Below are 19,569 nucleotides of genomic sequence, written 5' to 3'. Positions count from 1 at the left end.
TCAAGGGTTTTTATTTCGTACCATGATTATGAATTTTTGAAATTGAATGAACCAAGATACAGTTTTGATTTAGGAAGAATTCAAAATTCTAAAAAGATTTTTTAATTTTTTAATCTGTTCCTTTTTTTCACAATGAGTTATCCCTATAACTTATTTACTGGAAAATCAAATCCCAATGCTTACTGGAACTCTTTATGAATGAATCGGTTAATAAGAAACTTGTATAATTGGAAGGCAATGATCAGTAATCAAATAATACTGCATATCAAAATTGCGTTACATCTCGTTAGAATACACAGATTAGCTTTTGCATCATTTACGTATATTATTTATAAATAGGGTGATTTCTTATACATATGCTTCTGTTTGCTTAAAGAAATTGGGGTATATAAATTCTGAATCTGGTATCACGGCTAAACAAATCACAAAAATGTTTTGCCCTATTACTTCTGTTCAAGATAACATGGTATACTTTTGTTCGAGTATTTTACATGTATTCGTATATCTTGGTTTAGAATTTGCCATATAAAAAAAGATTAATAATATGACGTCAATCAAGAATTTTGTCCTTACTATGTTTCGTTGAAGATTTCTAGGTACAAGTAATTTCTTTAATTTCCAATTATGTATTTAATATTTTAACTTGCCTTTTATAATAGCTAAGAAAATGATACCTGAGGAATATGTGACATTTATATATAATAATGTTTAATGTAAAGCAAAATTAGAGAATAAAATAAACCTATACGTAAATAGCTGACGTACAGCCAATATTTCTTACCATACATGTTGCATTTCTCGCAACCGTTTGATATATCTGCAGAAAACAAAAATAGTTCAACAATTCCAAATAAATCTGGATAATGTCATTTTCTTAGATATTTCTCCTTAAAAATGCGTCGTGTCAGTATTAGATGTTCGAAAATTCATGTTACTTATACATGGATAATTTTTAAAGTAATAGAATAATTTTTTCAGATTTTTACCTTATTTACTATTGATGCGCTATTATACATTTGCGATGATTGATAAGGTAGGCCTACATTTGCCTTATTAAAGAAATTAAAAAAAACTAATGATAAAATTATACTATTGTTAACAGATATATTTTAAAAATAATCATATTTATAATTAATATAATGATTTGGAATACAATGATTTGAAATTGAATCTATTTATCTGTAAAAGAGATTTTATCAAATCAAACAACGCAGAATGTATTATTTCATTCGCAAAAGAGTATAACAAAAATTTAGAAAATAACAATTATACAAATCTTGACGCGATTATACTTCTTGGTATTTTATAAATGAACTTGTATTTTGTGTGTGTGTGTGTGTTTATAACTATTATATTGCACGTATTGTCATTCATGCAAATGCGCTTCTCTCCAAATTAAAATTTGCATTCTCTGATAATAATATATAGATTCCTTTTAAGCAATTCTGTTTTCTCCTTCGTCAATTTATCTAAGCCAATCATGGATAAAAATAGATGTACTATTCTCTCACACGTTAATTACCATGTGTCATCCATTCAGGGCAGGTGTATCTGATAAAGAATGAACCCGATTAAATCTACGATTTTTCAACGTTGTCATAGCTTCCATGAGGTCGGTTCGTTTACTGAAGAAGTCTACGATTGCTTGACCAGTCAAAACAGATGCTAAAAACTGCTCGACAGTTATCGCCCAATCAGGATCAGCGGATGACGCTATGCTCGATGGATTTCCATTACGGTCGGGTGACTGAGAAAGAAAGGAGTATCGAGTTAATAAATTTCCTACCATAATAAAGAGAATCGATTGCCAGTGCAAGTAAAAATACCCTTTCGATAACCGAAGAAGCCTGTTGAGCTGCAGAAGCAGCTAGAAGCAAACTATCTTCAGATTCTTCTCTCTCTACATAGAATTTCTTGCCAACGTCCCCTAATTGGAGCAGAAGGGTACCTACGGTTTTTGCATTGTTTTATGTAATTATAATTAAACATTACTGCAATATAAAATTTCTGAATATATGTACATACAATATATACAACAATGTAGTTACCTATGGAAGCGATGCAATGATACGTTTCTTGTTCTTCGGGTTGAGCAGGAAACATGTCGTAAAGAGTTTTCCATAATGCTATAAAGTGTCCTTGAGACATTTTTGGCACGGTTTTAAGATCCAATGGACTGTCTTTTGACGCTATCATCGAACGCAAGCTACCCATACTCTGAACTTCCCACGATTGGTCACCTGGTTGGCTATTCAAGCTCGTGGATCTTGATAAAGTGCCTAAGGTCGGCTCTTCTGCCAGGCTAATCGGCATTTCCAAGGAAGCTACACTCTGTTCCATGCTGTCGAAAAAATCCGTAGCTTCCGCTGCCACTTCGGCTCCATCTAACCAATTTATAAATTTAACATATCTCATATAAATTAACATATTTTATACATACACATATATATGGTTTTCATGTATATATTGTTGAATAACTACCCGCTGAATGTGTTGGCGATTCAAAGTCGGTAGGCATAAGAAGTGGCGGTAAATGCACCGTGTACAATAGCTTTAATCTCTGCGTTAAATCAGCTGTTGCTGTCATCCCTATAGCCTGCACTAGTTCCCGAAAGTTTAGCAAACCGTCACGATTACGGTCCATCAGCTAAAAGAATATTTTTAAAATAAAGTAACCACTTAATATTATTTTCGTACTGCTTGTAATCAATTATCGCATAACATAATTTTAAAAAAATTTAATTTTATTATGCAGAAGTTTACAATGCTTAAATGTTACAATTAATTAAACTAGGATTAATTTATTTACTAAGACTGAACTTACACGAAATAATCGCGCAGCAAGAGATTCAGCTTGAGTGCATTTTCCCCACGGAGATAAACCACCAAATAATATTCTGAATAAATCAAAATCTACTTTGTACGCTTCATACGGCGGTTGGGTCGGATCGTAGCGGTCGGGTTCAGATTTTCGTTGGCTCATTAACTCTTCTCTCACTAAACTTAACAATTCCTATATATATATAGCATAATTAAAATACTTATAGTCATATCCCATTGTCTATGTAAAATCATTTTACATTACCTGCAACTCTTCCATTTTCATGTATTTATCAACAATAACGCTTCTGATTACGTTTTTCTCAATTCCATCTTCGAGGCTTTGAACTACCCTCAGTCTATGCTTCAGGCGCAATCTTTCTATCCCACCAATTGTTAAAGATCCATATCTCGAGTATGCTTCATAAATTAATGTTTGGACAGATATACTCTACAGTAAATATATTTTAGCTTTATTAGAATCGAAGATTAGGTCAGAGATACACAAGATACACAAGATAATTAAAATATATGTATATTCTTACCTTACTAGGTGATGCACTATCAACTGGTCTAGGAAATATCGGGCCTTCATCGTTATAAACACCACCAAGATAATCTGTTAACAGTTGCATAGCTTCTCCGTCATCGCGACAGTTGAGTAACTTGTCTTGATTCCATTCCAACACAGTCAATGCTATCTGATAAAGCAAAAAAATTTGTTTATTTTAAATATCTTTGTATTTATTATATACATTATATATAACAAAATAATTTGATTAAATTTCAAAATTTAATGAATTTAAAATAATAAAATAAAACAAATTAAATTTATTCGCAATAAGAGCTTTCTGTACAATAATTTATTAGGATTTAACAATTATATATATTTTCATTGAAAGATTTCATTAATTGGAAAAATATATTTAAAACTATGCTTACTATGCTCAGCTTATTACCTGAAAAATAACTTTTGCTCCATCATAGAAGAAACAATCCATAATATTTACAGCGCTACTCGTTGGCATGACGCTCAAGAATATAGTTAAAAACCAAGATAATGAGATAACTTTAATTAAGCCAAGCTCCTGTAACTTGGCGTGTAGAACTGGCAAATGCTCGGCTGCCAGTTCCTCTAAAAGACCTTGGTCAACGAGAGCACCGACTACTCTCCGATCATAGTAATCCGGCAGTAATGATTCGCAAACATTGCATAACTGCCAGAACGCTGACTCCTCAGAACAGTAAATTAGCAGAACTGAAGCTACTATATTCATTGCCTGACAATAACCTGAATAGAACATAGAACATTTATAAAAAAGTTCTTAATTCGTATTAAGTAATTCGTAATGCTGCTAAATAGCAGTATAATTTAATTAATTATTTTTAAACGGATATTAATGTTTTATGTTTTAATACACTTAAAATCGTCAGCTCTTAATAAATTAATATTCAACAAAATTAAATAATAGAAAAAATTCTGTTATAATTAATTAAAAGATTCAGCTCGTAGGAATTTCAAATTGTTACATTAAATACAAATAGAAAAATATTAGACTTGCCGATCTGAGGATTTCGCCATGCGTAGGCAGATAGCACCCTTCGCAGCGCGTTGATTCCAGTGTCCGATTGGAAAGCTGGATGTTCCGGTAATGATCTATGCAAATCCCTTTCGATCTCTTCATTTGCTTGACATGATTTACCAAGGGATTGTTCGACCAATGATTTGTATAAATCTGGATTCATTGCCTTCTCATTTAAGGCACCTGTAATAAAACAATTTATCCTACGTATTAAAACTCAGTATTATTTTTAAAATATACTGTATCATTTATATATTACCAGAAAAGGTGAGCCAAATTTCCCCTCTGAGGGTTTGTGGTATTCCTTGAATAATGAGCTTCGTAGTTTCTGTAGTCCTATACATTGTAATTCCTCTTCCATATTCCGCGAAATGAAGCTCCCATTGCTTCTCTTTAGCTTCTTGCTTCAATGCGGCTTCGGGAGTCAGCGGAGCCTTGAAAAGTGTCATCAATGGCGGTTGTGGTTTCCACTGTTCCGTAGGTTTCGCTTCCTCGCAATTGCTGATGTTACTGCTCGAGGAATTTGGCAAACATACGTTTTCTCTAGTTCTACGAAAAGATTACAATTTGCATTGTTGCGTCTACATTTTATATCGATTAGAAAATGTAACGCAAACACATACGTATAATTAAGTTTAGACTTTGCTAAGAGCTCGGAAATTTTCTGTACCACGAAATCTCTATCGTGTATCTGAGCGAATAGAAAGGACGAACGCGCCGTTGTAATTAATATCGACTTATCCGCTCCCGTGCTGGACTGATTTTCCGCCGATTCAACGAGTGTTACTTCCCTCAGAGGTATAACTAAACCGACCTGTCTTCTTACCTAAACCGATACAAGTAACAAGTCAATTTTATAATCAATTCACATTTAAAGTTTATTCGTCTTAGAAAGATACTCACCCTACTTTCAAAACAAAGATAATTTTGAGATAAATATATCTTCCCCCAGACATATCTTTTGTTATATGGAGTCCATAAAGTGGCATCGATGCTACCATCTAATTTCTCTGCTCCCGGCAACCTAAATTGAAGCCTGTACGTTTCCGAATGTGCACGTGCATCCAGATCCCTCTTCAAGAAAGATGGCTTCTTAGGCACATTTTTGCTAAATTAAGAAGCGATTCAATATTAATTTTTGCACAAGTTTCTAGAAAGTAATGTAACTATATATCAATACCTTAATTTATTCAGTAAGTCTCTATCCTCATTAAATCCACTTTTTTCATCAATGAGTCTAAGGAAAAGGCAAATAATTCAATTAACTTATGATAAATTAATACATGAAATGCAAAGATAATTTTTGTTCAAATGCTTTTTATATGCTGTATTTTAGTAAACTAGTACCTTTTCATAGCAATATTGGTCAGTTGTTCCATTAACGAATACGTTTCTGATTTATGTAAAAACATAGAAAAATAATGCTGTAACACAAAAGAAAAAAAATTAGATGTTGATAATTGATTGATTGGCATATGGAATGTATCACAACATGTATCGATAGCAATACGTAGAAATGTATGCACATTAACATATACCTCTTTATTGTCACGTGTTACGACGCGTATACTATCTGGAACTATAAGGGAATTAGTTTTGCTCAATTCCGTAATGTCTGTCCATCTTACAGTCAGCTTCGTTTCTCTTGCCAGTATGTAAGCATAAAAGCACATGTGATTTACAGATAAGTAGAGCCATCCTTGTCTAGGTAATCGTGATTTCCAGTAACTAAAAGAAAAAATATAGCCATCTCATGATCTACCTTCCAAATAAAGTATTAAATATTATATTTTTATGTAATCTTTATATATTTGAAATATAAAGACCTGCATGAATAATAATTGACCAATTTGTCCTCTTTAGGTATATTGAACAATTGGTGGAATTTAAAAGACACAGTTTTAAAAGACTCTGGGTCCTCTTCTGTAAACAATATTAATACTTAATTTATGGATTCGCACAATATCGTTCTTACAATTTAAGTAACGATTAATGACTCTACCCTCTGCAAACTGGGAATCTGGAATGTTGTTTGCTATTATAGATTGAATTTTGCAGCAAACAAATTCCGTTATCTCCTCCTCGGTGTCGAACGACGTGAGCGTAGTCATTAAATTCGAGTGGAGCCATTCCCAATCCTGCAAAATCTCCTCGCGGGTCAAGGAACATGCCACTTCTGAAAGTTTTGAAGATAAGAAGATATTAGAGATTCATATTCTACTTCAAAGATTTAATTAAGACAAAAATTAATATGCCTTGTAATTTTTTCAGATTTGTAATTGCATAATTATAAAACTAAATGTAGGTCGAAGCATCGAATTTGCTCCCTCAGCATTCGCTGAGTACATAGCTGACTGTTTGTGCTAATGCGCACTGTTATCAGTTACTGTGCTACTATCACGTCACTAAGACAATACTCGCATATATATATATATTCATTGCCCTTGGCTTTACATATTCTTAAATGCGTAATATGAGTAAAAAAATTAATATGGAATAATTGCATAAATTACACAATTTTATTAATAAAATCTACATATCTGTAGACAAGAATTATCTCAATCTACTTTTCTTTTCCTCTTCTTTAAATATCTTAAGTTCTTTATATCTTACAATAGTCTTAAATTTGAATCATAAGCCAATACCCCAATAAACTTCCGACGACGGTGTCTGATGAAGAATTCTAAAGGGTGGTGGTTTAGTGTCGAAAACACTGTCTAACGTGCCCACCAGGATGGAGGTAAGACCTTTCGTTTTTCCATGTCCTTTGCGACGTTGCAGAACGAAATACACAGTTGCCTGCTCAGTAATCCTGTATTATAAAATGAACAATAGAATCATATATACTGCTGTATAAACCTCCTATTTAGAAAGAAAATAGAATCTTTGGAAATAAACAATTTTAGGATAAAATTAAAACAGATCTCTAACAAATGCATAACAGACATCTGAAATAATATTGAAAATTAAAAATTAAATAAATAAAAGACAACAAATTAAATTAAAAATTAAATAAATAAAAGATACAACAAATTAAATTAAAAATTAAATAAATACAAGATACAAAAAATTAAATTAAAAATAAAAAAACAATTTTTGCTTAATTTGAATATATCTAGATAAAAGATCCTGAAAGATGTTTCAGCACAGGTATTAACTGTTATCGCTGAATTATTTCTTTCTCTCTTCGTTAACATTTATCGCTACTGTCAGCCATTATTAGCAACGTATATTGAGCCAAATTAGCGTCAAACTATCCTCGCTTATCGTGTCACTGATTTCGACATCACCGATCGCCGCTTATCGAAACCGACCAGACGCTCCTGGTGAACGGCGAACTTTCGTACACGCATCTCAACGCGTTCGGGCGTTTCGCGCACGTTATCTAACGTACGTGGTTTCCGCGTTAAAAACGGTAATTTTTATCACGTAATGACGTTAGTGACGTTAACACTGATAACCGATAACGTAATCCCGCTGATCCCGCTGTCGAAGCACGGTGTCAAGAAATTGACGTTGCCGAATCGCGGCGCGATAAAGGCCGGACCCGATGATACCTCCAGCGGAACCTCCCGTCAGCTGTCTTTAGACGCGGATGTAAACATTCCGCGCGCGACAGCTTCGCGTCGACCTCGCGCAAACCGCAATCTGACAATCCTTTCGGAGCGGCCGCCGGAGTAGTTGGATTCCGTGTTTGGCGATCGGTGACAATTGGTCGGATCGTGAATAACGAGGATCGCGTGTAGGACTTTACCAGAACGCGTTGGCGAGCAGCACCTCCTGCGGCTTCACCCACATCTCGACCGCCGTGCACGCCGCGCGAGGTACATATGGCACTGACACTGACGGGACGCGGACAGCGCGGACGACGATGACAGCGGCGGCGGCGACGACCACGACGCGACGTCGCGCGCAAATCTCTTCGAGGAACGGCCGCGAAAACGCCGACCGCGGCGTAGCGAGGGGGAAGGGAATAAAATAAGAGCAATACACTCCCGCGACAGATAAACACCGTCCGCGAACCGACGGCGGAACGATCAGCTGCGACTCGCGAGGGGACGGAGGAGACGCATGGTCGCCACTCGCGACGACACGCGGGACGAATGTCACTACGCGGAAAGAGATATCGTTATTGGCGATCGATATCGCGATCTTAGAAGTCTCGACACTCTCCAACACTCTCGACCCGACACTCTCGACATGCTCGACGGCGAAGAGAAAGAATTTTTAGGCTGAACGCAAATCGACTCGGAGCCGGAGGACTCCGGCAACTTCGACCAATAATACGACAGGGATATGAATAATTTGATAAGGTTAGATATAATTCACTGTTTTTTATTTATAAGAACGTTTATACTGGCGAGGGCGAGTGATTATATATATATATATTTTTTTTTCTTAGGAGATGCTGACCGCATGTCGTGTGATTCTAAGCTGTTAATACCCAGTCCGCAGGATTCTGGATATCCCGACAGATTTAATTTAATTTGTAATTATTAAAGAGATAAAGTGCCGAACAGGAAGGATCAAGGGACATATAAAACTGAGGCATACTTCGACGACAGAAATGGAATGCTTGGAGAGAATCGATCATCCGGGATCGTGGGTGAAGGAAAAGTACCAGGAGGTACAGAAATTGTTGAGGGAACGCGAGACGAGGTGCTCCAATAAGATTTACGAGAGAAAGAACAAAGCTGTAGGAATTCTAATGGAGATCCTGGAAGCGCTCACCCACTGCAAAGAGCCCCTCTGCACCGTCGCGGCTGCGATAACTCATTTGAACATAGGTATATTACAGGCTGACTTGGAAGACACCGGACTCGCCACGGAATATTTCAGAAAGTGCATCGATTTGTTGGAGGACAGCAAACTGACGCCCGAAGGCATTTTACCGGCTATAAGCGCCAATAATCAACTGGGCCTGATTTATGCGCAACGAGGTTCGTACGAGGAAGCTAAAGATTTCTTGAAGCAAGCGGAAGGCTTGTACGTCAAGTTTACGGAGGACGTTGGACTCGAGCCTGTTCACATGGTGACCATTATGGGGATCGAGGAGATAGAAGGAGATCTGTGCGCCAAGAGCATCCTCGAGAAGCTTCACACGTTGACTCTGTATTATTTGGCGCAGGTATGCCGCGAGCTAGACGATAAATGTAGCTTCGCTCTGTATTGTCACAGAACGCTGAGCAAACAGCTGAGTCAAAATAAGATAACGCAAGATCTGGATTACGTCGACTGGGCACTAAATGCCGCGACAATATCTCAGTATTTTATAGAACAAGACAAATTTCCGCAGGCGAGACATCATCTGGCCGCGGCGTCCTACATACTGGAGAGATACGCGGAGATCTTGACGGCGAAGGGTACCAGGGAGACGAGCGAGACCATCGCCGCGGAATACGAAAATTACGATCACAGATCGGCGAATGTCGCTAGGTGCTGGGCCAAGTACGGTATCGGTCTTCTGGGAGCGTCCAAGGAGAGATTATTGAAGAAGGCCGAGCAGGAGGATCAGGATTCGAAGCCCGCGAAGGTTTCCGATCAAGTCTGCAAATATCCTCAAACCGAAATCATGGAGGACCCAAGATTTGTAGACCTGGAACCGGAATTGGCGCCGATCACCAATGAAATCACGGACATGTACTTGTTGGACTTCAACGACGCCAGGCCGGTGTTCTTGAACGTTCGGAAATGGTTGGATAAGGCGAAGGAATATTACACATTTGAGAATCACGCGTCGGATTACGCCTGGATTGCTCAGGACCTCTCACAAGCGTACAAGTTCCTGGCGTTTTTCGAAGACAACGAGGACAGGCAGGCGAGGATGCACAAACGGCGGATAGACATTCTGGAGGAAGTGATCGAGGGATTGTGCCCGCGGTTTTACCGTGTTATCTGTAGGGAAATCTGGATCGAGCTGGCGGAAACGTATTCGGAGATTCTGGACTTGAAGATCGATCGTCTGCAAGCGTCCAACGAAAAGCCGACCGCGCAGGTGGTGGCGAAGATCGAGCGCCTGGCGAGAAGCAGCATAAAGCATTATCAGTCGTACTTGAATTCTCTGGAGACGAAAAAGTCCGAGAGCGGAGTCGAATCCTTCTCGGACGACTTGCTGTATCCGGCGTTGTACACTTATTTCCACGTAGGAAGATTGTACAACAAGATCATAACTTCCGACGTGCAGCAAAAGATAGAAAACATGCAGAATAGCGTCGACGCTTACAGCTTCGTCGTTAATTACTATAACAAGCATCCTGAGAGGCAAGAGAAGTTGGAGAAGTACGAATTTATAAAATTATCCAAAGAATTTGTCACATTGCTACCGCTCACGTTAGATAGATTGAAACAGCAACAAATAAATCAACAGTAATGTTACTTCTCTTTTTTTTTCACTTTACACTTTCGTGAAAATGTAAAATAATATTTTGTTATATTTTTTTCCGCGCAACAAACGATTTTTGTTACGGAGGAAGTACGGAAATTTATATCTGCAAGGCATTTATGTATATTGCATGTATTTAAATTTTAAAATGAATACTTTTTCATGCGTTACCAATCAGCCCATCTCGTATTGCCATATTAAAGATATATTTAAGATGAAAAAGTTACTATTTTGTTGTCTCTGTAGACCGATCTTCCTTTCAATTTCCTTTTGTTAAGATACGAAAAATGAACATTCTGTCTCTGTGCTAATGAAATAGTAATAAGACTTATTATCGACTAAGTTAATATTGGAATTTGGTCAAAATCATCCTGATTAATTAATAAACAATATAATAGTAATAAAATAGGTATGAATAGTATATTATAGAGTATATTTTTTAATCATCCATTATTCTTCGGTACGTTTGAAGTACGTTAAGAGATAAAGTGTGCATCGTTTACAATAAGTATAAAGTATTTTACTTCGTAGAAGAGTACAACAGAACCGTGATAAGTCACGCTTGAGAGAGCACACACACAGTGTCGCCAACTAAGAAGTGAGTAAAACATAAACTTAATAGTACATAGAATTGCGTATCAACAAATTGTTCATAGACTGGGAGAGGAATGGAAGAATTGGTAGTAATACGCGAACGCGAGCGCGAGCATGCGCGTGTGGCCGCAGGGTATGGTCGTAGTCGCTGCATCTCGTCGGTATGACAGGAATCATAATCTGATTCCTGTCAACTTTAACCGTTAATATCTCGCTTCGCGGGGCAGAGCGACACTTTTTTCTGCCAAATTCGGTCGTTTCGTGCAAAAACGCGTCGATTAAGCCCAAGTTGAACGAAATCGGTGAGGAGGCCACTATTCTTCAGATTTACCGATACTTTTTACTAAGTTCAGAATTAAATTTGCATTTTACACTTACCTATATTTTTGCACGTGAAATGTAGCCAGGTATTAGGCATAAACAAATCTGACAAATAAATTGAAAATAGGTTAAGCACGTTTCCCGTGTTGATAAACTATAACGTAATGCGTTCCGAAACCACCACATATTCTACGTCTCACCCCCACTCTCCGGCAGCTAAACGATATACAGTTTTTCGCTTTTTTTAGCGAAACCGTGATCTAACAAACGTTTTACTTAGTATATTCGGAACTAATGGAGGATTCACATTGCGTCCGATCACGTCCGATGTTCGACGTACGACGATCCGACATCCAATAACAGAATTTATTATTAGAGACAAAAATTTCCTATTGGATGTCGGATCGTCGTACGTCGAACATCGGACGTAGTGTGAATCCTCCATAACAAACGATTCCGCATCGATTGACCACGGTTTGAATCGAAAATTGTAAAGAATTCTATATTTACCGGCTAAATTAACACTAAAAATTATTTTTGTGATTACGTAAAAACTATTAACTAACAAACGTTCTAATTAGTCTAACAATCAATAACAAACGACTAACAATCGATTCGTAAAAAAAAAAATGTAAGTCGAAATTGTCCGGCTAACTTCTATGAGGTCTCTCTGGCTCTACCTTATCAGTCGAAGAGACGACTGGTAGCGATGCGACATGCGACAAAAATAATATTCGTTTTTGTCTAATTTTTATTTCTAAATCTATCAGGCGTGAGAGGCTACGCTATAATATTTTTGCGTGCAAATATTGAAAAATATATTGTATAAAAATATAATATTAAAAAAAGACAGAATTATAATATAAATATAAGATATGTAATAATTTATAAAATTGTATCTTAGGAAAAGAAGTTTAAAAAGAAGTTATATAATTTATTCAAGTATAAATAGAATTATGAATATGTATTATACTTTTGTATCCATTTCTAATAAAGGCATATTTAATTTATATAAATAATATATGTATATAATTTATATTAAAAATCAAACTTGTACCTAATCAAATATATGAACAAAATTTCTCCTCAGCCTCCTAAAGACATACTTCCTTTTTTAAACGCCCCTACATGTCAATTTGTCCGCCTCCTTCTCGCGGCGTGCAAATCTATGAATCTGCAACCCTAATCCAAAATCCCCTACTGAGCGTGGAGTTCGTCAAAGCTATATAGAAACATTCCGCGGTGTTCTGCGCTGGCGCCGAAGCCCGCGGATCTTTTGTTCACGTTTCCAACCTTGCTACGGCGCCATTCGTGGCCTAAGACATTGACAATACCCGCCATCTACGGCTATTCGACAAGAGGTTCGTCCTGGCCGTTTTCGGAGCAGCACTGCTTGAAGGCCATTAAATATAAGAAGAAGAAGAAGAAGCCGGGCGGGGCCGCGGGTCATATGAGTCATCCGCAGCAGAGAAAAACCTTTGTCGACACTCTCGACGGCGAATTCCAAGTCCGATTGAATTTTTCGGCCGAAGACAAATCGACTCGCCCAGAAATTTCCACTCAGACTTCGCCACGCAAACAGTGATTTAGACTTATTGTTAGTCTTAACTTTAAACAAACAGCGATCAAATCTAGCCGTAGGTATTGTCCGCTGAAAGAGGGCAGGAGCCAATTTAATATAAGAAGAAGAAGAAAAAGAAGAGCAAATCGACTCGGGACGACTCCGGCAACTTCGACCAATAATACGACAAAGATACGAATAATTTGATAAGGTTAGATATGATTCACTGTTTTTTTTATACATAAAAACGTTTATATCTACCGACGAGGGCGAGTGATTATATATCCATATTTTTCTTATTAGGAGATGCTGACCGTATGTCATGTGATTCTAAGCTGCTAATAGCCAGTCCGCAGGATTCTGGATGTCTCAACAGATTTAATTTAATCTGTAATCATTAACGAGATAAAGTGCTGAACAGGAAAGAGCAAGAGGGATATATTAAAACTGAAGCATACCTTGACGACAGAAATGGAATGCTTGGATAGAATCGATCATTCAGGGGTGAAGGAAAAGTACCAGGAGGTTCAGAAAGTGTTGGAGACCCCCGAGAGGAGCTGGTGCTCTCATAAGATTCACGAGAAAAAGAAAAAAGCTGTAGGAATTCTAATGGAGATCCTGGAAGCGCTTGCCCACTGCAAAGAGCCCCTCTGCACCGTCGTGGCTGCGATAACTCATTTGAACATAGGTCTATTACAGGCTGACCTGAGAGACTTAGGACTCGCCAAGGAATATTTCAGAAAGTGCATCGATTTGTTGGACGACACTGAAGACAGCAAACTGACGCCCGAAGGCATTTTACCGGCTATAAGCGCCAATAATGAACTGGGCATAGTTTATGCGGTTGAAGGTTTGTTCGAGGAAGCTAAAGATTTTTTTAAGCAAGCGGAAGGCTTGTACGTCAAGTTTACGGAAGACGTTGGACTCGAGCCTGTTCATATGACCATTATGAATATCGTGGGATTGACGGGTATAGAAAGAGATCTATGCGCCAATAGCATCCTTGAGAAGCTTCACGAGTCGACTCTGTATAATCTCTGTATTAATGACGCAGTAAGTCCACCGCAAATAGGACGATAAATGTATAGTTCTGCTCTCTATATTGTCACAGAATGCTGAGCAAGCAGCTGAGTCAAAATAGGATAACGCAAGATCTGGATTACGTCGAATGGGCTTTAAGTGCCGCGACAACATCTCAGTATTTTACAGAACAAGACAAATTTCCGCAAGCGAGACATCTGACTGCGGCGCGCCTACGTACTGGAGAAATACTCAGAAATCTTGAAGGCAAAGAGTACCAGGGAGACGAGCGAGAGCATTGCTGCGGAATACGAAATCTACGATCACGGTTGTTATATTTTCTTCTGCGCAACAAACGATTTTTGTACGGAGGAAGTACAGAAATTTATATCTGCAAAGCATTTATGTATATTGCATGGTATTTAAATTTTAAAATAAATACTTTTTTATGCGTTAGCAATCAGCCCATCTCGTATACATTTTAATGAACATGACATTGCTATATTAAAGATATATTTAAAATGAAAAAGTTATTACTTTGTTGTCTCTGTAGTCCAATCTTCCTTTCAATTTCCTTTTGTTAAGATACGAAAAATGAACATTTTGTTTGTGCTAATAAAATAGCAATAAAACTTATTATCGACTAAGTTAATATTAGCATTTGGTCAAAATCATCCTGATTAATTAGTAAACAATATAATAGTAATAAAATAGGTATAAATAGTGTATTATAGAGTATATTTTTTAATGATCCATTATTCTTCGGTGCGTTTGAAGTACGTTAAAAGATTAAGTGTGTATCGTTTAAAATATAAGTTTGATTTTTAATATAAATTATATATTATTTATATAAATTAAATATGCCTATTTTAGAAATGGATATACGTAAGTATAATACATAGTCATAATTCTATTTATACTTAAATAAATTTTATAAATTATTACATATATCTTATATTTATATTATAATTCTGTCTTTTTTAAATGTTATATTTTTATGTATTTTTTAATATTTGCACTCAGAAATATTATAACGCTGCAGTCTCTCACGCCTGATAAATAGAAATAAAAATTGGACAAAAACGAATATTATTTTTGTCGCCAGTCGCCTCTTCGGCTGATAAGATAAAGCCGTCCCGAGAGTAGATGTCAGCACGTGCTGTAAATTGTCTCTTCATATTCTTCGTAACCCGCGGGTCGTCCGCAGCGAAGAGAACGACAGACAACCTCGAGTCAAGTCTCGCCAGCGGTAGTAGAAACCTCGGATCAGAGTCCGACTCGTCGCCGACGTTGTTCCTCGTTCGCTCATCGTGGGTGAAAAATGGCGTCCCTGGCGGGTGTCCGGCTGTTGGCGAGGAACGCCGGCTGCCTCAGGAACTCGTTCAATCGGCTACGTTGCGCGAGCGGCGCGCTCGTTCAGATGCGATGCGAGCAAAGGCTGTTGCATCGCGGCGCGCGGACCGTGCTCGTTGTGCCGCAGGTAATATTGAGCGTGACACGCGTGATACACCCGAGCATCGTTCCCTCGCCGAGCGATCGTTCGCGACAGGCGTGATTCCGCGGAACGCGCATTATGTAACTTGGAGCAACCTGACGATGAGACTACTTGCAGAGATGCCGCAGCGACGGACAGCGTCACCGGGAATCGTCGTGACCGACGTGCCGGGCTTGTTGAGCCATCGGTTCAATTCGCTCGAACTCGACAGATCCTTGTTTTGGCTGCGCTTTCTCACGCTCTTGACGTTTATAAAGCTCTTTCATTCAGTTGTACTCTAAACAATAGATTTTACATTCAGCTGTTGGAAGTTGGAAACTGCGACACAGTATCCCACGCTTGATCTGGAACGTTAACTTGTGTAAAAAAAAAAGGAGAAAGAGAACTGATTGAAAAGAGCATAGAGCAAATTTAAATTGAGATAAATACATATTCAAGTTTTAGAAGGAGCACTGTAGAGAAGGCGCAAACAAAACTGTGGAGTTTACCGAGTCTAATGTTTTGATCTTTAATCTCCACATAGCGCTGTCTCATTTTAAAACATGCAAGCTTATTTTTATCAGTTTTTTAATGTTAATTAATAAGAAAATGATTTCAATTTCTAAAGTATATACCTGTGATACCTTTGAGCAATATAATAATCAGTTGGTGAAATATTATAGAATGCAACTAGGATGTATCTTTTATACAAACTATATCCAAGTGCAATTTAGATTTTTTTTTACTTAGTAACTTCATGAAAGAGCTGAATGTTAAAATGTATACAAAAAGATTTGTCTGATGAATGCAGGTAAAATGCAATCGTGGATACTGTCAAGAAGTTAGAGAGAAACCGAAATCGATTAAGGATATCGAAGAGCGCGTATTGAAAGCAGTGGCCGCTTATAACGATGCCGTCGCAGAAAAGGTTTATTACCTAAAATACATCTCTGTCTTTTTTTCTGGGAAAAATTTTGCAGGGCTTAAGGGACACACGCATCAAGCAGGTGCGCCAGTACAGTCATAAGGATCCGCTGACCCTTGACATTATCAATCAGCGGGTGCTCTTGGTTCTGAAACTTTATGACAAAATTGAAAGCGCAAAGGTATCCCATAATTAGAGATCAATAACTTTCAAATATTTACCAAGACGTTTCTGTTAATGAGATAAAGATAAATGTTTCATTGTAAGTTAAAAATAAAAAATTCCTGAGTGCATTGTGCAATTGTTTGAGAAATAATGTGTATGAATAAAAGGAGCATTTATATCTTTTTCCAAACACATGCATATAGCTTTTCTACATTAATTGCAATAGTTGATTTTCCTCCTGCATGATATTATAATTATATTGTTTTTCTCTGTTGCTAGTCTTTTTACCGAAATGTCTTGAGAAATATTTCTTAAAACAAAGGGTAGTTGGTTAACACCTCGCTTGATCGTGGCGTCTGCGTACATACTGACATGTGGATACAAATTTATCTTCATTGACTCTTATTTACTCGATGTAATGTGATTCGCAGTATTATATATTACCGTTAAGAAATATATAATATCTAAATTTAAATTTAAGTGCATAAAATATTCTCTTCCTAGCGTATTTGACTCGATTTATTTTATCAGAGACATGTCAGTTGTGCAGGAGGCCCAGATGAGCGATCGAATCCTAATATCTGACGATACGTTGAATCTTTAGTTGAGCCTGGAGTCGCATTTCATGGACGACCTGGGTCTGGATTCCCTGGACCATGTGGAGATCATAATGGCGATGGAGGACGAGTTTGGCTTCGAGATTCCAGACATGGACGCGGAGAGGCTACTGAGACCCAAGGATATAGTGCGCTACGTCGCGGACAAGGAGGACGTGTACGAATAACACGCCTTGCGTTATTTAGGCCCCACGCGGTTTTAGTCAACATCTACCCAGTTGTTTCGAACTGGAAATAACGGATCACAGCGTCTTACTTTGCCGCCGCCATTGTTTTTTTTTTCTGTATATAGATCACTCATCATTATGTGAATAAAAAATAAGCGAATTGTTACATCGAATTTCTCTTGTATGCGAGGATCCTGAAGCGTTATGGTATATAAGAAATATATATGCATATAGAGCCGTTTTTGTATCGCGTAACATCGCATTGCTTTCTTATATGCCGTTCATTATCGGCTAAAATCACATTCACGACCGCCACGAGTCGCTCGTTGCTGTATCTCGCGTTCGATCGTCAACAACAGGTGACGGTGTTTCATCGATTCGATGCGGCTTTCCATTGCCGATCGCTCATCGGTTATCCGCGATCCAGATTACGACTCGCAATTTTGAACGGGTCCGCCGAAATCATAACGTCATAAGCGTCGTTATCATGGCGTCGAACGCGAGCGAGCGCACGACGTCTGCGGCGCGCGACTAAACTAAAAACAATGGACGTGTTCAGCCACACGATATACCCATGGTGTAAGTAGAGATCGTGGTAGAGATGATTTATAATACGAACTCACTGCGGAGTAGGCCGGAGTAGGCTCCGCAAAATCGCGCATGTGCGAGTGCGAGAGCTACCGCGTTGCGGCCCAGCTGTGCCCTGTGCCGGAGAGGAGTAGTTTGACAATCGCGGTTTGTCTTTCAGGAAAAAGCGCACTTCTTCCCGATCGTGTGATCCAATTCTGTCGGCGAGGCGGGTCCTACAATGACGTCGAAATGCAGGAACAGAGATTGCGCGAATAAAATCAGACACGGCGCGCCTAAGCTGCAGGAGGTGCTGCGTGAGGTTGGGAAAAGTCAATGTTTACCCACTTTTTAAGATTTCCAGACGATAATAATGCGCGAACGAGAGGGGACGTGCATTCTTTCACGAGCATTCTCGTGCGCGTAAAATATTTCTCGCGCCTGTTTTTTTTCCTTATTTTGGTCGAAAGCTTAATATCATTAGTATCCTCAATTTTGAATATCGTGGACCTCTGTATGGACCTGTGATAAAGAAAGATTATTAGAATTGAAAGATTTATGAGGGAATAATGTTTATCGTGATATTATATATATATATATATATGACTGTTTTTTCTTGCGCTCTTACATTGCCTGATCTATTTTTAGAGATGTCGCCAGAGAATGCGAGAAAAGCGGAGCCAATTATTTAACAGACACAGAATCGGCTTGGAATCTAATTGGAAACCGGTACAGGACACATTGACAGAGATAATACGCCAAGAATTCAAGAGTCTGGCTACATCAGACGACAGTGGCACAAGTCTTACATTTAGAGAGATTGACGAGCCTCTAACTCTGGAAGAAGCGATTGAATATGAAAATGAAATTGTTTACGAACAAGGTTTGATCAAATTTCAGTTATACTTTTTAGCGAAATTTTACTCGTTACATTTTGAATAACCTAATAAATTTCGTAATAATTGTCAATAACTTGGTTGCACTGTAACAAGATTTTGATAGAAAATAATATCGTTGCAGAACAATGGATAGTCCAAGAATACGAGAAGATTTTGCAAGACGAGTATGAATACTTTGCGACGTATGCTGACAACGAGAATAGAGAAGTATTCTGTCCTATGTGCCAGAAAGCCATACTAGCGGAGGAAAATAATTGTGTAAATTGTCCAGTCTGCGGACTAAAATTAACAGGTCGTACCATGCAAGAAGTGAGGCATTTAATTAACCAGAGTGTAAACGTACATGCGTTCAATTGCGTTCAAATGCCGCGATTCGTGGTAATGCCTGATAATTGTAATCTCAATTTGTATCTGACATGCCATGACTGTTCCACTTTAGCATTGATTTGCTGATTATTTAATTTAACTGACAGC

General features: G+C 38.0%; 5 protein-coding genes and 1 pseudogene across 7 annotated transcripts; 5 read left to right on the top strand and 1 right to left on the bottom strand.

Annotated features, from left to right (window-relative positions):
- Window positions 1-6: 6 nt before the first annotated feature.
- LOC112462941 (TBC1 domain family member 9) lies at window positions 7-8,201 on the bottom strand. The gene is made up of 19 exons (XM_025029035.1): window positions 8,158-8,201; window positions 7,049-7,215; window positions 6,406-6,579; window positions 6,230-6,326; window positions 5,942-6,131; window positions 5,751-5,827; window positions 5,584-5,640; window positions 5,307-5,511; window positions 5,027-5,229; window positions 4,663-4,952; window positions 4,383-4,586; window positions 3,780-4,111; window positions 3,366-3,521; window positions 3,086-3,271; window positions 2,825-3,013; window positions 2,482-2,647; window positions 2,049-2,384; window positions 1,827-1,948; window positions 7-1,747 (listed from the first exon to the last, which is right to left on the bottom strand). The coding sequence occupies exons 1-19, from the start codon at window positions 8,199-8,201 to the stop codon at window positions 1,529-1,531; spliced, it is 3,414 nt and encodes a 1,137-aa protein (XP_024884803.1). The 3' UTR covers window positions 7-1,528.
- A 5-nt stretch (window positions 8,202-8,206) lies between these two features.
- On the top strand, window positions 8,207-11,011 carry LOC112462942 (KIF1-binding protein homolog). Its single transcript, XM_025029036.1, has 2 exons — window positions 8,207-8,716; window positions 8,806-11,011. Exon 2 carries the CDS (start codon window positions 8,971-8,973, stop codon window positions 10,771-10,773), a length of 1,803 nt encoding a protein of 600 aa, XP_024884804.1. The 5' UTR covers window positions 8,207-8,716; window positions 8,806-8,970; the 3' UTR covers window positions 10,774-11,011.
- A 2,029-nt stretch (window positions 11,012-13,040) lies between these two features.
- On the top strand, window positions 13,041-14,421 carry LOC112462943. Its single transcript, XM_025029037.1, has 2 exons — window positions 13,041-13,472; window positions 13,565-14,421. Exon 2 carries the CDS (start codon window positions 13,733-13,735, stop codon window positions 14,339-14,341), a length of 609 nt encoding a protein of 202 aa, XP_024884805.1. The 5' UTR covers window positions 13,041-13,472; window positions 13,565-13,732; the 3' UTR covers window positions 14,342-14,421.
- LOC112462944 lies at window positions 14,362-14,838 on the top strand (annotated as a pseudogene).
- A 571-nt stretch (window positions 14,839-15,409) lies between these two features.
- LOC112462959 (acyl carrier protein, mitochondrial) lies at window positions 15,410-17,802 on the top strand. Of its 3 annotated transcripts, XM_025029060.1 has the most exons (4): window positions 15,410-15,761; window positions 16,567-16,647; window positions 16,736-16,861; window positions 17,450-17,802. In XM_025029060.1, exons 1-4 carry the CDS (start codon window positions 15,603-15,605, stop codon window positions 17,627-17,629), a joined length of 546 nt encoding a protein of 181 aa, XP_024884828.1. In that variant the 5' UTR covers window positions 15,410-15,602; the 3' UTR covers window positions 17,630-17,802. The 3 variants fall into 3 exon arrangements, with proteins under 3 accessions (XP_024884828.1, XP_024884826.1, XP_024884827.1); XM_025029058.1 differs by lacking the exon at window positions 16,567-16,647 and having other exon boundaries at window positions 15,425-15,761; XM_025029059.1 differs by lacking the exon at window positions 16,736-16,861 and having other exon boundaries at window positions 15,430-15,761; window positions 16,567-16,683.
- A 400-nt stretch (window positions 17,803-18,202) lies between these two features.
- On the top strand, window positions 18,203-19,563 carry LOC112462958 (RPA-interacting protein-like). The gene is made up of 3 exons (XM_025029057.1): window positions 18,203-18,518; window positions 18,845-19,079; window positions 19,217-19,563. Exons 1-3 carry the CDS (start codon window positions 18,438-18,440, stop codon window positions 19,546-19,548), a joined length of 648 nt encoding a protein of 215 aa, XP_024884825.1. The 5' UTR covers window positions 18,203-18,437; the 3' UTR covers window positions 19,549-19,563.
- The last annotated feature ends 6 nt before the right edge of the window (window positions 19,564-19,569 follow it).

The sequence above is a fragment of the Temnothorax curvispinosus genome, unplaced genomic scaffold (genome assembly GCF_003070985.1).
Source record: "Temnothorax curvispinosus isolate PA1 unplaced genomic scaffold, ASM307098v1 QBEX01012971.1, whole genome shotgun sequence".
Taxonomy (NCBI): Eukaryota; Metazoa; Arthropoda; class Insecta; order Hymenoptera; family Formicidae; genus Temnothorax; species Temnothorax curvispinosus.
Note: the sequence above shows the minus strand (reverse complement) of the source record. Positions and strands in the feature narration are given on the sequence as shown.

What these genes read in the sequence shown, in the direction of transcription:
- LOC112462941 (XM_025029035.1), bottom strand. Translation starts at nt 8,201, where the DNA reads ATGTGGGTGAAGCCGCAGGAGGTGCTGCTCGCCAACGCGTTCTG. An exon ending in GACTTACTGAATAAATTAAG is followed by an intron (nt 5,512 to 5,583) that starts GTATTGATATAT and finishes TTCTTAATTTAG; the next exon opens with CAAAAATGTGCCTAAGAAGC. An exon ending in TCATTGCATCGCTTCCATAG is followed by an intron (nt 1,949 to 2,048) that starts GTAACTACATTG and finishes CAAAAACCGTAG; the next exon opens with GTACCCTTCTGCTCCAATTA.
- LOC112462942 (XM_025029036.1), top strand. Translation starts at nt 8,971, where the DNA reads ATGGAATGCTTGGAGAGAATCGATCATCCGGGATCGTGGGTGAAGGAA.
- LOC112462943 (XM_025029037.1), top strand. Translation starts at nt 13,733, where the DNA reads ATGGAATGCTTGGATAGAATCGATCATTCAGGGGTGAAGGAAAAGTAC.
- LOC112462959 (XM_025029060.1), top strand. Translation starts at nt 15,603, where the DNA reads ATGGCGTCCCTGGCGGGTGTCCGGCTGTTGGCGAGGAACGCCGGCTGC. An exon ending in CCGTGCTCGTTGTGCCGCAG is followed by an intron (nt 15,762 to 16,566) that starts GTAATATTGAGC and finishes TGATGAATGCAG; the next exon opens with GTAAAATGCAATCGTGGATA. An exon ending in ACAAAATTGAAAGCGCAAAG is followed by an intron (nt 16,862 to 17,449) that starts GTATCCCATAAT and finishes TTGAATCTTTAG; the next exon opens with TTGAGCCTGGAGTCGCATTT.
- LOC112462958 (XM_025029057.1), top strand. Translation starts at nt 18,438, where the DNA reads ATGACGTCGAAATGCAGGAACAGAGATTGCGCGAATAAAATCAGACAC. An exon ending in TGCAGGAGGTGCTGCGTGAG is followed by an intron (nt 18,519 to 18,844) that starts GTTGGGAAAAGT and finishes ATCTATTTTTAG; the next exon opens with AGATGTCGCCAGAGAATGCG. An exon ending in TGAAATTGTTTACGAACAAG is followed by an intron (nt 19,080 to 19,216) that starts GTTTGATCAAAT and finishes ATATCGTTGCAG; the next exon opens with AACAATGGATAGTCCAAGAA.